This window comes from Macaca nemestrina, chromosome 12 (genome assembly GCF_043159975.1).
Source record: "Macaca nemestrina isolate mMacNem1 chromosome 12, mMacNem.hap1, whole genome shotgun sequence".
Lineage (NCBI taxonomy): Eukaryota > Metazoa > Chordata > Mammalia > Primates > Cercopithecidae > Macaca > Macaca nemestrina.
Genome location: NC_092136.1, coordinates 40,530,805 through 40,548,177, shown reverse-complemented (window position 1 = coordinate 40,548,177; position 17,373 = coordinate 40,530,805). Strand labels below are relative to the sequence as shown.

The following is a 17,373-nucleotide window of genomic DNA, read 5'->3' as shown; positions in this document are numbered from 1 at the left end:
GTAACTCAAAGAGGAAGGAAAAGAAAAAGAGAGAAGGAGGTCTTTTATTTTAGAGGAGTATAAAATTGATAAAATGGCTGGGATTTATTAGGCCTGCAGTAAATACCTTTCAAAAGATCAAATGAGAGAGGAGAAAGGTGTAATAAACATTTCATGTAATGAAAAATAAAATAAAAATAATTTATAGTCTTAAATAATTAACCCTGATAATATATAAATTCCAAAGTACCAACACGCACTTGTGATATGACTTGACACAATCCTCCTGGAATAATTCATCTCTTGTTGGCTTGCTCAGGGGAATTTGAACAAAGAACGTGGGTGCATTCTACACTAATTTCATGACCAGGAATATAAAGCAACATTATTATTGGCATACCTTGGGTGGTGTGGATTGTGTAGACAGACAAACATAATGACCTCTAAAGATGATATTGTGACAAACTATGTAAAATCTCAAACTGAAGATAAGGGAGTTTGCGTTTTACTGTAAAGACAATAAGAAATCACTAAAGTTGTTTTGTCAAGAGGAAATGTGTTAAAATAAAGTTTCATGAAAAACAAATATGTTGGATCATGCAGAATGACTTTGTGAAGGGGAAAGGAGAGACAGAGAGAGAGAAAATGCACAAAACTCTAAGAGATAGTTGCAGCAATCTAGGCAAGGGTGGAAACAGAGACCTAACTTTATGTTAGTCTTAAAAACAGCAAAGAAGAAACAAATGGAATTTATGACTGAATGGACATGAGCATAAAACTACTTTTGACGTTAGAATAGAGATCACGTGTGTGGGACACACAAGAATGACGCCTGAGAGCTGTCCACATTCTAATTCCTAGAACATGTGAATATGTTATTGGGTCATTGCAAGCAGAGGTGGAATAATGTGGCCACAAGCAAGGAATGCAGGCAGCCACTATAAGTTGGGAAAGGCAAGGAGTAGATTTTTCCCTGGAACTTCCAGAAGGAACCAGGATTGCCAACACCTTGACTTTAGCCCAGTAAGATATATTTTGGATTTCTGACTTCTAGAATTTTAAGGCAACACATTTTCAATGTTTTAAGCCAGTAAGCTTGACGATTTGTTACAGCAGCCATAGGAAACTAATATAATCTGCTATTGATAGTAACATCAAGAGTGAGAAAGACCTGACTTCAATTTTATACATGCTGCCTTGGAGGAATCAGAAACACGTGATGAGTGAAAATATTTTTCAAAAAATAAAACAATGGAGTTCTGTTCATGGAAAAAATGCAGATAACACTGATAAATAAGTCATAGGTGTAACCGGAAATAAAGATTTTGGTGATTTCTTATGTTTGGGTAGAAAACAAGAAAGAAGAATAAGAGAAGGCTGGGGAGTAGTGAGAAAAAGATGAACAGAGATGAAAAATGAAAGAAGGTGGGATTTGGTTGAGAAATCTTAATGGGAAAATTACCAGAAGAGTTGATGATCAGCTATTTCACATGCTACACAAATTTCCAGGGTGGTGAGGCCTGTGGTTTTTCCATACTTGAAGAAGTTCTAGTTTAAAGTGATTTCCAATTCATGGAATTAAAAAAAAAAATAGAACACAAACGCCAACATTTTTGCTAAAGTAATATTCCACAGAAGTCAGAAAAATAATTCTTCCTTGGGGTAAGGTAGCATTACAATGGGAGACAATGTAAAGATGTTAGAAGTGTGCCATGGACTGAAGTTGTTTAATTCGTAGGTATACTAAAGGCCCATCTTGTTGTCTTGTTCAACTTGGCTTTTAAACCATTGGAGTGAAAGTAGCCTGGTATAGTAAGTTTGGATTCAGATAAATGTGGTACCAAAACCCAGCTGTTATCTTTTGCTTATTCTCTTTGATCCTAATTCTTTTTTAAATTGCAAATTGGCAAATTATAGTTGTATATATGTATGAGATACAAAGTCATGTTAGTATTTATGAATGCAATGTAGAATAATTAAATCAGGTTAGTTGACATATCAGTTTCTCTAAATATTTATCATTTTTTATAGTAAGAACATTTGAAATTACTTTTAGCAAATTTGATGTGTATCATAATATTTACCACATTCATCATATTGTGCAACAGACCTCCCAGAAAAAAAAAAATCATATTCCTTCTAATTGAGGCTTTGTATCCTTTGATTTCATCTCTCCATCCCCTCTATGCTTCCCAGCCTGTTTACTGCCCTCCAACTCTCTGCTTTGTTTCAGAGACTACATATAAGTGAGAACATGTGGTATTTGACTTTCTTACCCAGCTTATTTCACTTAGCATAATGCTCTCCAATTCCATCCATGTTGTTACAAATGACAAAATTTATTTCTTTTTAAAGGCTGAATAATATTTCGTTGTTTATATATAACACATTTTCTTTATTTGATGGTGAACACAGGTTGATTTCTTAACTTGACTACTGTAAATAGTGCTTCAATAAACATGGGAATGCAGATATCTGTTGGGCATACTGATTTCAAATCTCTTGGATAAATGCCCAGAAGCAGGATTGCTGGATCACACAGGAATTCTATTTTCAGTGTTTTGAGAAACCTCCATATGTGTTTCTTCAGTGGCTGTACTAATTTACTCTACTACCAACGGTGTGCCAGGATTCCCTTTTCACCGCATTCCTGCCAATGTTTGTTATCTGTCAAATGAGGATAATTACTTATCTCTTAGGATTAATGAGAATATTTAGATGTTAATTCATGGTAACTGGCACATTTACCTGCTACATGCTGGTAATTACAGAATGGTGGTGATTATTTTATATAATCTCAGCAAAAGAGGCAGAGAAAATGAGAATAAAAGTCAAGTTAAAAGCATTATTAGATAACAGAATGTATGTGGGAAAACCATAGATGTAGTAATATAGAAACAGCAAGATTTTCACTTTATTTATACCCAACCCAACATTAGTTAAGGCAGTATTAATTTTCATAATTGATCAGCACACTACCTATGTAGTTTGCAGGACCACATCTCATCCAGGATTTTAAAAGATGCATATGTATATTGAGCTGATAATATCTGCCTAAGTGAGGAACAATCAGATAATCTTCATTTCTTCCAAATCTCTTTCAAACTACAGGGTATATTATACTATGAGGCTATTCCTCCAAGCAATTACTACCTCCTAGAACACTTGAAGTAGACAAAGGCAAAATGGATTAATGGTAACTTTCGATAGAATTTTGTCCTCGTGAAGTCAATAAATTCTATAGTAAAGAAATATTAGATGCTTCTAGATTATATCTCAAAGCATCTTTTTTTTCCCCCCACTGTATTTCTTTACCTAGATAGTCAATCCAGGTTCAAATATATCACAGAAATTTCTTGTTATCAATGCACAGTATAAAAGGAAATGCCTGATATCCATTTTCATGAAGACAAACATATTTTTAATTATAGAGTAAGTAAAAGTTTCAGACATTTTCAGAAAGTACATTTCTAGATGTGTAGTTCAGTGTCTAGAACCTATTTATTAAGATTTAAAAGCTATGTAGATTATCAGTAAAGTAGCTGAGAAGTCCCATTAAGATTCCCAAGACTAATATAAGGAACAAAAGTCTGTATAGGAAGACGTCTAAACAAAATAATTCTCAAAGAACAATCATCTAATTTCTAATCATAAAGAGCGGACGTGTGAAAATTGTCATTCTTCCTTTCTGTTGGCATAATTTTCACCATTTTTCTTTGTTTTGAATTCTAGACATGTAATTCAAGTTTTTATGAATTGCATACTAAATGTTTGGTGAAATTCACCTGGCCTAAAAGTAAATTTTAAAGAGGTAGTTTTCTGCTGAAAGCTCCATTTCTTCAGTTTTCTCCACAGAAAACTCTCTCTGCCAACGAATCTCTTGATTCATATTCAAAGCGTCTCTGGAATATCTCTGTTTACAAAGAAAGGATATCAACAAAATTCGATAGCCATTGAAATCAATATGTTTGTGCTTTAATAATTCACAAAAAGGCTGAATAAATTATTTGTTTTTAAAACATTCTTTGGATGAAATATAAAACATGAGATTATAAGCTTTGAAAGCAATTTTGAAGAAAAGTTATAGGTTAATAAAATTTAAAAAGTGTCTAGTCATTAAAATGATTAATAAACTAGTATAATTTTACATATAATTTTTTAAATTAACACCTACTGTTTTGAAGAGAAGTTTAACAAGAGAGTTTAAAGAAGGAACGATATTAAATGCATGTAGAATATTAAATGGCTCATTTAAAACATAAATATTAGGAAATAAAATCACATGTTATTGTGTCTACTCTGGTACATTAACTGGATGTGTCTATTACTATAGAAAACATCCGAGGAGTTATAAATTCCTTTAGATAGAGCATTTAAAAATCATCTACTCAAAAATTCTTACTTTGCACACAGGGAATTTGAGATCAAACAGTAAGTCGCAAAGATCATGCAGTAACTGTGACTCATGGATCATTAATCTCTCCTGGAGTAATTTTTAGATATTCTTAAAGATAAATCAAGATAGTACATTTAGGTCTTCTAGTGGAAGTGGTGTTTTATTATTGTTTTACTTGCTTTATCTGATAAGTAATTACATTGAACATATTTTCATGAGCATTTTTGTATTTTGAATATAGCCATTTTATGTATGAATAAACCACTTTTCATTTATTCAATTATTTGACCAATTTTTTAAAAATGTGGTTGTTTGTATTTTTAATTTATTTACTACCTAAGTCTATTTAACTTTTTTAATGGTTGTCTTCTTATTGTTGAACTGTAAGTTTCATTTGTATATTTTGGATTCTAGTTCTTTCACTGATACATATTTTCTCTTGTTTATGACTTGGCTTTTCATTCTCTCTGCAGTGTCTATTGAAGAACAACATTTTATATATAATAAATTATATTTATATTTTTCTAATGTTTGGGCTTTTTTGTCTAAGAAATATTTATCTCAAAGTCACAGCGATTTTCTTCTAGAGGATTTGTGTTTGAGCTTTTACACTTAGGTCTATAATTCATTTCTCATTTTTGTTTGTGAATAGTGTGAGGAAAAGATCAGGGTTGATTTTACTCATGCACACACACATTATGTTTATATATAATAGATTATATATTATATATAAGATATATAATGTATATTTTATACACTATAAAATATACATTTATATACATATATACATATACAATGTGTGTGCATGTGCAAAATATATATTTTATACTATATGTTGTATATACATAGTGAATATAATATATTCCTTATATCAATTGGATATATCCATTATATAATGTAAAAATATATATTTATATTATATAGTGGATATAATGGATGTATACATATATAATGTGCATGCATGTATAAAGTATGTATAACATATATATTTATATATATGATAAAATCTCCAATTGCTTTCTCACTATTTATTAAATTTAGTATTTTTATACATTGAATTATACTTTGACTTTCTCAACAATCAAATAACTATGTATGTTTTCAACTGACCATATATTTGGGTCAATTTCCAGATTCTGTCCTGATCCTTTGTCATATATGTCTATGCTTATACCAATGACACACTGCCATTAATGTAGCTTTAGAGTTAGTCTTAAAATCAAATAGTGTTAGTCCTACAGCTAGTGCTTTTCTAAAGATTTTGGATACACATTTCAGAAATAGCTTGGCAAATTTACCAAAAATTATCCTGTGGGAATTACAGTCTGTTTGTATTTTATCTGTATATTAATTTAGGGAGACCAGACATCATAAGAATAGTAAATATCTCATTCAATTGCAAACAATATTTTAATTCATAATCATTGGACATCTTTCTGTTTATTTAAAATTTTTGTTATTAGTCTTAGTAATGTTTTGGAATTTTCAGCACAAATGTTTTTCACATTCTTCATTAATTTTTTTCCTAACAATTCGAAATTCATTTTTTCTCTTTTTTCACACTCTTTTCTTTCTAGTATTCCAATATACATATATTAAAGTGTTTAATATTATTCTGAGCATTTTTGAGACCCTGTTCATCTTTCTTCAAGCTTTTTTCTCTTCACCATTCTCCAGAATGAATCGTTTCTATTAATATCACGTCATATTTACTGACTCTTTTTCTGTCATCTTCATTTTTTAATGTGCATCCAATTCATTTTTCTTTTTAGAATTTTCATTTGCTTTTTAAAATAATGGTATGCAACTTTTATGTTAAGATTTCCTCTTTTATCAAGAACATATTAGCTATAAGTTCTTAATCCTATTTTTAATAGCTGCCTTAAAGTGTTTTTCTGCTATATTCAACATATAGACTATCTAGATATTGGTTATAATTCTTTACTCTTGTGTGTGACTTTGGAACATATATATATATATTATATTAATAACTAGTGAGATTTTATGTTACGATGGAGATTTTGGTTGATATATTATAGAGACTCTGGATTTTATCTTGTGAATATTTTCAATTTTTTTTTCTAGAATGTTGTTAAAGTACTGGTAATCAACTTGATTCATGTAGGGTTTGTTTTATACTTTGCCTAGTGCCAGTACTTAAAAAGTGCAAGGTAGTACCCAAGCTCCTCTAATTTAATTGAGCTAAACCTCCAAAGATGTGTCCCCACCCCTCCAAAATCCTGTCCAGGTTTGATTTACATTTTTTTAAGGTATGTTCGAAATAAGCCTTATTCTAGGGCAGGGATCAAAAAACATTTGCTGTAGGTGAACACACAGTAAATATTTTAGTCTGAACAGTAAATATTTTAGTCTGAACAGGCCATATAGTTAACTACTGAATTCCACCATTGTAGCACAAAAACAACTAGACAATAGTTAAACAAATAAAGGTGGTTGTGTTTTAATAAAACTTATATACAAAATCAGTCAGTAAGCAAGATTTTGACTGTGGACTGTAGTTTGCCAACAACTCTTTAGTGTTTAGCTATTAATCTAAAGATGGCTGTTTTGATTGCCTGTGGTGTTAAGAGTTTATGGGTGTCTTTGGAGCTCTTATCCTTCTACAGTGCTTAACCTTGAGTTTTTCTCCTCTCCTCTCAGCCGTGTAGAATTTGTTCTATTATTGCCTTTGTATAATTTATTACCCTGGTATGTGTAGACCAACTCTCAGCCAAGGATGTCCAGGAACACTCCTCCATTACCCAAGCTGATTTTTGGGAGCCCCACCCCTGCTCACTTCATACTTCTCTGATGCCCTGTACCACATGTTGTAGCCATTTGATCTGTTCTAAACTCTGCTTTCCACCTCAATAGCTCAGTACAATTACAGTGATCTTCTTGGGCCATTGCTCTTTGCACTTTGGTTAAGAAATTTTCATCAGGCAGAAAGCTGATGCAGTCATGGGTCTTACCTAGTCAGTTTCCTATATTTCAAGGTTCATTGCCTGGCACAATTGTTCATAGTTGTTTATAGGAGGAGAGCTAGTCCAATATTGATCACCTGTCATCTCTGTCATGTCTAGAGGCAGATAATTTGAATCCTTTTTTTAAAGTTATATTTTAGGTTTGAGAGTACATGTGAATGTATGTTTCATGGGTAAACCCTTGTTGTCCTGGGTGTTTGTTGCACATATTATTTTCTCACCCAGGTATTAATCCCAGTACCCACTAGTTATCTTTTCTGCTCCTTTCCCTCCTTTCTACTCCTCCTCCCCACTCAAGTAGACTCTAGTGTCTGTTGTTTCCTTCTTTGTGTTCCTAAGTTCTTATCATTTAGCTCCCACTTATAAGTGAGAACATGCAGTATTTGGTTTTCTGTTCTTGTTTTAGTTTGCTAAGGATAATAGCCTAATCTTTCTTTAAATATCAGGAAATATAAATATCTAACTCGAATTTAAGAAAAAAAAATTTCTTTACATTAACTGAAAATGCAAGGTTCACTTATTTCAGGCACAGTTTGAATGAGTTTTTCATGTCACCAAAGCCTGCTCTATATGTATTTCTTATTTTTTTGTTTTATTTTATTCTATAGGACAGTATAGCCTCCTGCTGTTCTCTTTTATTCTAGCAATAATGTATATTTGAGTTTAGGCCTAAACATCTTCATATTACTCTGCAAAGAGAAATAATATACTGTATCTTCCCTTAGATGAAGAAAAGAGACAATTTTTATTCCAGAAAACATCAGTAAATATATTCTAGTTTCTGCATAAAGTCATTTAAGTGCCTAAATATAATTTCAATTATTTAACTGGAAAGTTAAGAATTGAGATAGAGTGATTGCTTTAAGAAATTACATCTCCATCTTTGCAACTGAGCACTGAGATCTCCCCTGGCATGTATGGCTGCAAAAGAATGTGAGGCAGAATGGATGAGAAAGAGTGGAGTTATTACTCATGTCTTAGGAGGCAAGTTCATCTTATGACTTGTTCATCTGGTTTTCTGTGTTTTTGTGGGAACACACACACACACACACACACTTTCTCTTTCTTGAGGAATTCTAGGAATTATCTTAGGAATTAAGATGAACCATGCATTTGTACTTTATGTTCTTAGCGCCTTAAAAATGGTGTGCTGAGTTGCACTATAAAATCTGTTAGAAGTTTATTTTAGAACCTACTACTCGGAAAACTTCTGAATCTTCTGTGTCTCTGGTAGGTTTACTATCTTTGATAATGAGAATTTTGGAGCCAAGAGCATTACTTTTTACAAGTGGCTGCCAGAAGTCTGGGAACAAAATTTTCAGCTCAGCCAAAACTCAGCCAAGACAGATAGAAGTTTCATGGCTCCACTATCAGTGCTTTTCTCTGCTGTTGCATCCCCTACCCTACCTTTGCATCACATTCATGCAGCATATTATCATATATTTTTTCCATAAACCTGATATGATTTACTTGTCTTTAAGATTTTATTACTTTTAATGTGAAATTGTCTCACATCCTTTTTAGAGGAGAGCAAGGTGTAGTTTTATATTCTATAAACCTCAGTGAGATTTATCAGAAAAAATAAAGACAACTGGATAATTTTACCTGCAGGGAAAGAGGTGAAGGAATAATGTTTAAAAATTTTATCAATAAAAAGTTATTTCAGAATTTTTGAATTACAAATCTTATGTATGACTGATGAGTTAGAACTTCGCAAATTTAGCTAGTTGCCAAAATTTTATAAAATGATTCACTGAAATTTCAGATAAAATGTAATCATCTAGCATCAAATCCCTTTTCTTTTCTGCTTCATCCAACACAGTTATACCTTAATGTTTCCTAGAAGAAAACAGAGTTTATGCACCGAACACATTACTGGTGCTATCCTTTAGAATCTAGCCCTACTTAAGGTCCATTCTGAGAAAAAATAACAAGTAACACTCCCTTGGAGCACTACACTTAGTGTAACTGAGCCAGAAACAAAACCAAGCTCCAGCTTTTTATGGTCTATAAAAACTTGAGGTTCTACATTTTCATAATTGTTAAAAAGTATATTAAGAATTTACATTAAGAATGTGGTACATATACACCACGGAATAATAGGCAGCCATAAAAAGAATGAAATTATGTCCTTTGCAGCAACATGGATGAAAATGGAGGCCATAATCCTAAGCACATTAATACAGGAACATAAAACTAAATGCTACATGTTCTCACTTATAAGAAAGAGATAAGCATGGAATACACATAGACATAAATATGGAAACAGTGGACACTGTCGTCTACTAAAGCAATTATCCTCAACCTGTGTGGTACCAGTGACCAGTATCATGGAAGACCATTTTTCCACGTACCTGAGATGGGCCCAGAGAGTGGTTTCATGATTATTCAAGTGCATTACATTTGTCATTAGATTCTCATAAAGAGCACACAGCTGAGATCCCTTGCATGCACAGTTCACAATAGGGTTCATGCCCCTATGAAAATCTAATGCTGCTGCTGACCTGACAGGAGGTAGAGTTCCGCTTTGCCCACTTGCCAGCTGCTTACCTCCTGCTGTGCTGCCCAGTTCCTAACAAACCACAGAGCAGTACCAGTCTGTGGCATAGGGGCTGAGGACCACCGTACTAGAGGGTGGAAGGAGGGTGTTGGGTTGAAAAACTATATACTGGGTACTATAGTCACTATTGGCATGATGGTATCTATATTGCAAACCTCAGCATCATGCAATAGCCCCATATAACAAATCTTCATATGTACTCTCTGTATCTAAAATAAGAGTTGAAATATTTTTAAAAAATTATGAAAAAAAATTATGACTACTCTGTATGATTTAATCCAGTATCCTTTCCAAACTAGGATCAAAGTATTACAATATGGGATGATATCTGCAAGTCCTTTTATTACTTTTTCTTACCCTTTTTTTTTCAACTCTGGTTTCCTAACATCTCTTGGCTGGATTTTTACCAGGTTGAATGACTTCCTAGAAAAGGTAAATTATTAAAACCCTGGGCATGGCCGGGTGTGGTGGCTTATGCTTGTAATTCCAGCACTTTGGGAGGCTGAGGCAGGCAGATCGTCTGAGGTCACAAGATCGAGACTAGCCTGATCACAATGGCAAGACTCTATTTTTACTAAAACAATACAAAAATTAGCTGGGTGTGGTGGCATGCACCTGTAATCCCAACTACTTGGGAGGCTGAGGCACGAGAATCACTTGAACCCAGGTGGCAGAGGTTGCAGTGAGCCAAGATCACGCCACTGCACTCCAGCCTGAGTGACAGCAAAGTGAGACTCCTTAAAAAAACAAACAAACAAACAAACCTGGGCATGAATGGCAATAAAACTTTCAAATGCAAATTTGCTATTTTTCTTGGAATTTCTTCTTTCTGCCCTGATACAAGTTTCCTGAATTGTTATTTTTATTACCTTTATGATGAATTTATGGCAGGTAATATAGACTATATTATCATATAGTCATGTATTACTATTGACCTGGTACTACTATAAATATTTTAAAGATATTGACTAATTTAATTCCCCCAATAAGCCTATATGTTAAGTACTATTATTCATCTTTAAAGAAGAGGAAACTGAAACATGGGAATATTAAATATTTAAGTGTTGAAAATTAGTAAGGGGTAAAAACTAGTACTCCAGTTTCAGTGTGAGCTCCAAAGTTCATCTCCTACCATCTTTGTTCTGCTGTCTCTCTAAAGCGAAAGACAACAGCATTGTCCTTATTATTTTTAAGTATGTTCCCTCAATACCTAGTTTAATGAGAGTGTTGAACATGAAGGGATGCTGAATTATATCAAAGGCCTTTTCTGTGCCTATTGAGATAATCATGTGGATTTTTTTCTTTAGTTCTGTTTATGTGATGAATAACATTTATTGATTTGCGTATGTTGAACCAGACTTGCATTCTGGGTGTAAATCCAACTTGATTGTGGTGGATAAACTTTTTGATATGCTTCTGGATTCGGTCTGCCAGCATTTTATTGAGGGTTTTTGCATTGATGTTCATCAAGGATATTTGCCTAAAGTTTTCTTTTTGTTGTTGTTGTATGTCTGCCAGGTTTTGGTGTCAGAATGATGCTGACCTCATAAAATGCATTGGGGAGGAGTCCTTACTTTTCAACTGTTTGTAATAGTTTTAGTAAAAATGGTCCCAGCTCTTCTTTGTACCTCTGGTATATTTCAGCTGTAAGTCTGTCTGATCCTGGGCTTTTCTGGTTGGTAGGCTATTTATTACTGCTTCAATTTTAGAACACATTATTGGACTATTTATGGATTCAGTTTCTTCCTGGTTCAGTCTTGGGAGGCTGTTTGTTTCCAAGAACTTACTCATTTCTTCTATATTTTCTAGTTTATGTGTATAGAAGTGTTTATAGTATTCTCTGATTTTTTTTTTTTTTTGTATTCCTGTGATGGTCAATGGCGATATCTCCATGATCATTTCTGATTGTGTCTATTTGTGTCTTCTCTCTTTTCTTCTTTATTAGTCTAGCTAGCATTCTGTATATTTATTAGTTTTTTTCAGAAAAACAGCTCCTGTGTTCATTGATTTTTTGTAGGTTATTTTGTGTTCAGCTCTGATATGGTTATTTCTTGCCTTTTGCTAGATTTGGGGTTTGCTCTTGATTCTCTAGTTCTTTAAGTTGTGTTGTTAGGTTGTTAATTTGAGATTCTTCTAGTTTTTTGATGTGGGTTTTTGGTGCTATAAATTTCCTTCTTAACACTGTTTTAGCTGCATCCCAGAGATTTTGGTATGTTGTCTCTTTGTTCTCATTAGTTTTAAATAACTTCTTCATTTTTGTCTTAATTTTATTATTCAGCCAGAAGTCATTCAGCAGCAGGTTGTTCAATTTCCATGTACTTTTGTGGTTTTGAATGAATTTCTTAGTCTTCAATTTGGGAGACTGTTTGTTATGATTTTAGTTCCTTTGCATTTACCGAGGAGTGTTTTACTTCCAATTATGTGATCAATTTTAGAGTGAAAGCCATGCAGCAATGAGAAGAATGTATCTTACGTTGTTTTTTGATGGAGAGTTCTGTAGATATCTATCAGGTCTGCTTGATCCAGAGTTGAGTTAAGTTCCTAATTATCTTTGTTTGGCTAATATTGTCCATGGGGTCTTAACATCTCTCACTATTATCGTGTGGGAGTATAAGTCTCTTTGTAGGTCTCTAAGGACTTACTTTAAGAATCTGGGACCTCCTGTATTGGGTGCATATATATTTAGAATAGTTAGCTCTTCTTGTTGAATTGAACCCTTTACCATTATGTAATGCCGCCCTTTGTCTTTTTTGATCTTTGTTGATTTAATGTCTATTTTGTCAGAAACTAGGATTGTGACCTCTGCTTTTTTGTGTTTTTCATTTGCTTGGTAAATTTTCCTCCATCCTTTTATTTTGAACCTATGTGTGTCTTTGCACATGAGATGGATCTCTTGAAGATAGCATACAGACGGGTCTTGACTCTATCAACCTTGGCATTCTGTTTCTTTTAATTGGGGCATTTAGTCCATTTACCTTTAAGATTAATATTGTTATATGTGAATTTGATTCTGTCATGATGCTGGAACTAGCATTTTCTTACACACATTAAAAAAGGGAATTTTACATAAGTAGTTCTATGTGTTTATGACAGATAATGTTTCTACCAATACAATGAAATACATGTGATTTAAATATAAAATTTATAAATTCTTATTTCTTTGAGCGTCTGAGTTTGGGTTTCTGTTTCACAATAGTAGCTAATTAACCCGTATAGATTTGAGTTATCAGGAATACTGTTACGATTAAATAAATTTTAGCAGATATCTAAATGATGAGAAGAAGAAAATCATGCTAGGAATTTTTAAGACCTTGCAATATAGATAAACTTAGCACTTTTGAGGTAAAATAAGGCCAGTATATCAAGAAAGATTGAGAAGGAGAAAATAATGTAGTGCATTGTTATGGTAAAACATATTATTTTTAAATCAACGAATAAATAGGTAAAATGTTCATATGTGAGTTTCCTGGGGCCAGTGATCTTGGCTGGACTGAAGTATTATTCTAGGGATCTGCCAGCAGTTTGACTGTAAGCTGGGTTTATTGTAACTATTTACAATATTAATATGTTGATTAATGTAACCTCTCACTCTATTCCTTTTTTTAGCTTCATTTTCTTTGTAGAAACTGTCACTATCTGATTTTATATATGTATATTCTGTGTCTTTTTAAAGACAAGGGTTTCTTTTTCTTCATTCTACAATTAGTTCAGAGAATAGTTTTTGATTTATATTAAAACATATGTAATATTTGCTGAATTACACAATTATTGAATGAATTTTGATACCTAATAAAATGGCAGCTTTCATATAGAAAATTAAATGCATTTTATTTTTCTTGCTCTCAACAGATACCACAATCAACTGTAAGATGTAAACAATTTAAAAATATAAGTTTGTAGGTTATTTAGAGAAAATATTTGTTATGGCTGTTGTTGTTGTGGTTGTGGTTGTTGTTTTAACTAATCTCAGCAATTCTCATGGCCCAGCACCAAGCCTGAAATAGTGGAGAACGCAGAGATTAATCAAAGGATGAATGGGTAAATGGAACAATAATGGAATAAAGCAAGGCGGTGCAAATGCTATATGTATGCAGATAATGGAACTTCCAATTCTTCATATTCCTAATTTGAGCCTGGCTAGTGTGGTGTAGAATAAGTATTGCCATTTCCAGTTTAGAAAAGTCAAGGGCTTTGCCAAAGATCACATAGCTGGGAAATGGTAGAGGCAAGATTTGAATATATAACTTTCAAATCTGAGGGTACTGCTTTTCTCTTCTAATAGCACAATAATGACACTTGTAATGGTATAGAGATATGGTAGGATAGAGTAGTGTATGGGATTAAAAAACAAAAAATAATAATAAAACTAGAGTACATACTAGCACATTTGTCTACTTGGGCTGCCATAATAAAATACCATTGACTAAGTGTCTTAAACAATAAAAATCTATTATCTCACAGTTCTGCATGCTAGAAGTCCCAGAGCGAGGTGTCCATATGTTTAATTTCTGACGAAGGCTCTTCCTGGCTTGTAGACTGTGCCTTCTCTGTGTGTCTTCACTTGGCCCATACCTGTGAGCACAAAGAAGTATCTCTGTTGTTTTTTCCCTCTGTTTACATTAACATGTGTCCTATGGAACTAGGGCCTCACTCTTGTGACTTCATTTAATTTAAATTAACCCCAGAGTGCTCTGTCTCCAAATACAGTGAGAATAAGGGGTTGAGGCTTCAACATATACATTTTGGGGGGATAAAATTCAGTCTATACTAACTAGAAATATAAGTGATGGATTTAAATCACAAGTATTCCTAGAGACTTGAATTGGGTCCTTGAAACTAGATGTTTTGGTCTAGTGAAGCATTTAGTGCATATTCATCCAGAACTACTATTTTCTGCATATTCTTCACATCAAATTATCATGATATATAGTATTTTTAACCTGAATTCTAAATGAATCTTATAGGACACTGTTTTTTTTTCTCTCTTCTCTCTTTTTACAATTTTTTGGTGATATATGACAGATGCCTAAAATACATAGGGAAATTGCAGAATTTATCTAGAAGGTTTATCTCTTATTTTACAGGCGCAGCAGCTTACTGATCTGGAACAAAAATTAGCTGTAGCCAAAAATGAACTGGAGAAAGCAGCTCTTGACAGGGTAAGTCTACATTCATGAACCATTAAAACTTTAGTTTTAGCAAAAAAAAAAAAAAAAAAAAAAGTTAAAGTATGTCCATTGCTTTTCTTGATTTATTAATGTGATTCCAGATGCTGTGTATATAAGATAGTTACAGAATTCAGGAAGGTTTGATATCTTCTTTGGAATCCAATTATTTATTTGTTTTGCTGCTACAGTAAATTGACTGATGGTTCAGTCTTTGTGAGTTCGTGGCTCCATTTTTCACCTCACTAGTATGTTTATTCCATAATACCATGAATAAACATGCTTTAAAACATCAACTAAGGCACTATATATTAACTCTGGGTGATGAGTTATGAAGCAAAAGGAACTAATTATTGGCATCAAATTGTTATAACCAGTTTTTGAATGTGTATATCTTATCATTTGTATTTATCTATATTTGCTTGGAAACATGAACAATAACACTGAGTACAGCAATGTTTATATTAATAATAAATGGAAGTAATTTAACTGTTTACTGTAGGATAATTAATGCACCTATTTTTATATATTTTCTATACTCAAATTTGGAAATAGTAATTAAAACATAATATTAACAAATATACATAAATGGATGCACAATCGCTGCAATATGGTTTAAATCCTAGAAGATCATTAGATTCCCATGATTCTGAAGCAGGCTGGTCTTCTCTGAGTTGTTACCCTCTCTGACTCTTGGAATAGTCTTCATGATATTAGATGTTTTCCCATTTGACTTCACATAATCCTTTTAGTCAATCAATGACTAAGTAGTTTTGAAGTGCCTTTTTTGTTGTGGCCATCCTATGCTAGGTACAATGGAAAATAGAAAATATATGAGACAAGGTCTTGGGTCCCATATCTCTCACAATTTTGTTTAGCACTAACAATTAGGAAATAATTGTATGCTAGGACATGAGGCAACAGAAGCACAGAGAATACATATGTATTCTGTAAGTACCTGTGGGTCATAGGGCATGGTATAGTCACAAAACACTTTATTTTGCAACTAGAATTTGGCCTGAGTCACAGAGCTCGGGGTTATTGTAGAGTTGTTCCTCCATCTTTAGTTGTACATATTCTTACCCATTCGATGCTCTTCTCCTCCCAATTCCACCTCCTAACCCCTGTCATTATGTCCCTAAATTTCAGGATGAGAGCCTCATGTTGCAGTGGTTAAATAATGGTCTCCAGAGATAGTTTACTTGTGTTCAAATCATGACTCTTTGACTGAATGGTCATGTTCAAATTCCTCAAAAATCTTCATGTCTCACTGGGAATAACAATAAACTGTATTTATAATGGTGATGAGAAAATTACACATAGTCAAAAATTACAGTACTAGGTACAATGCCTGGAAAACATTCAGTAAGTGAACTTAGAAGTTATTATTGTTACTGAGTGAGATCACAGATGACTTCTCTGTGATAAAAATTCCCTCTTTAACCTTGAGATCTTGTCACACCTTTTGGTAAATGTAAATGCCTTTTATATTACTGGAGGCTGATTTTGACAAATCACATGTAAGATACATATGAGGCTCATAAACTGTAGCCATAAAGTCAGATAGAAATGCTAGCTGACTTCAAAAGGGATAAAAACTACAGTTTAATGAAATGGATTTTCACCTCTCTCCATCATCTTTATATGAGGTTTTTAAAATACTCTTAGAGTATCTAGTTCCCAAGAACATAATATCTGGAATTCAAATAATCTTAACTACTTCATACATATTATGAAAAACTCTTAACACTTCAACTTGATTCGTATGACATATTTAATGAAAGAAGTCTCAGTTTAGTATCTCAGTATAAACAATAATATTATCAAGAGCTAAGAATCAACCTTGAGTTTCCAATCAATTATTTATTTGGCAATATCTTATGAATTATATATGGTTGGCCTCAGCTACTGGAATATAAAAGAAGCCTTATGCTAAGAAAATCTCTCAAACTTTTACATTAAAAGTATTTGTATAGTTTCTGTCCCATACAAAATTTCACCCAGGAAAGCATACATTATTACATCCATATTACAGATGACATAGGTAAAATAGGTGACCTGCATAGACTCCAATGACTGAGTAATAACAGAATGAGAAATCTTTTTGCCACCACACAGTGTCTGGCACATCACAGGAATATAACAAATACTTCTTAATTAAAAATAAAGACCTGACCTAAATGAATAAGCGTTCTACTCATCCTACATACACGGGACCTGAATATCACTGGAGCAGAGGTCCCAAAATATTGAATGACTTTCCCAGGCTCTCTGAGCTGATTTCATGGC

The 17,373-nt window shown here is 33.1% G+C and overlaps 1 protein-coding gene across 3 annotated transcripts in view; it reads left to right on the top strand.

Moving 5' to 3' along the window:
- The window catches only part of LOC105499099 (leucine zipper protein 2), a 588,465-nt gene that overhangs the window by 471,454 nt on the left and 99,638 nt on the right, over nt 1–17,373 (top strand). For all 3 annotated transcript variants that reach the window (XM_011771566.3, XM_011771569.3, XM_071074956.1), the window contains one exon: nt 15,004–15,078. In XM_011771566.3, coding sequence (XP_011769868.3) covers nt 15,004–15,078 — 75 coding nt within the window. The remainder of the gene's footprint in view (nt 1–15,003; nt 15,079–17,373) is intronic.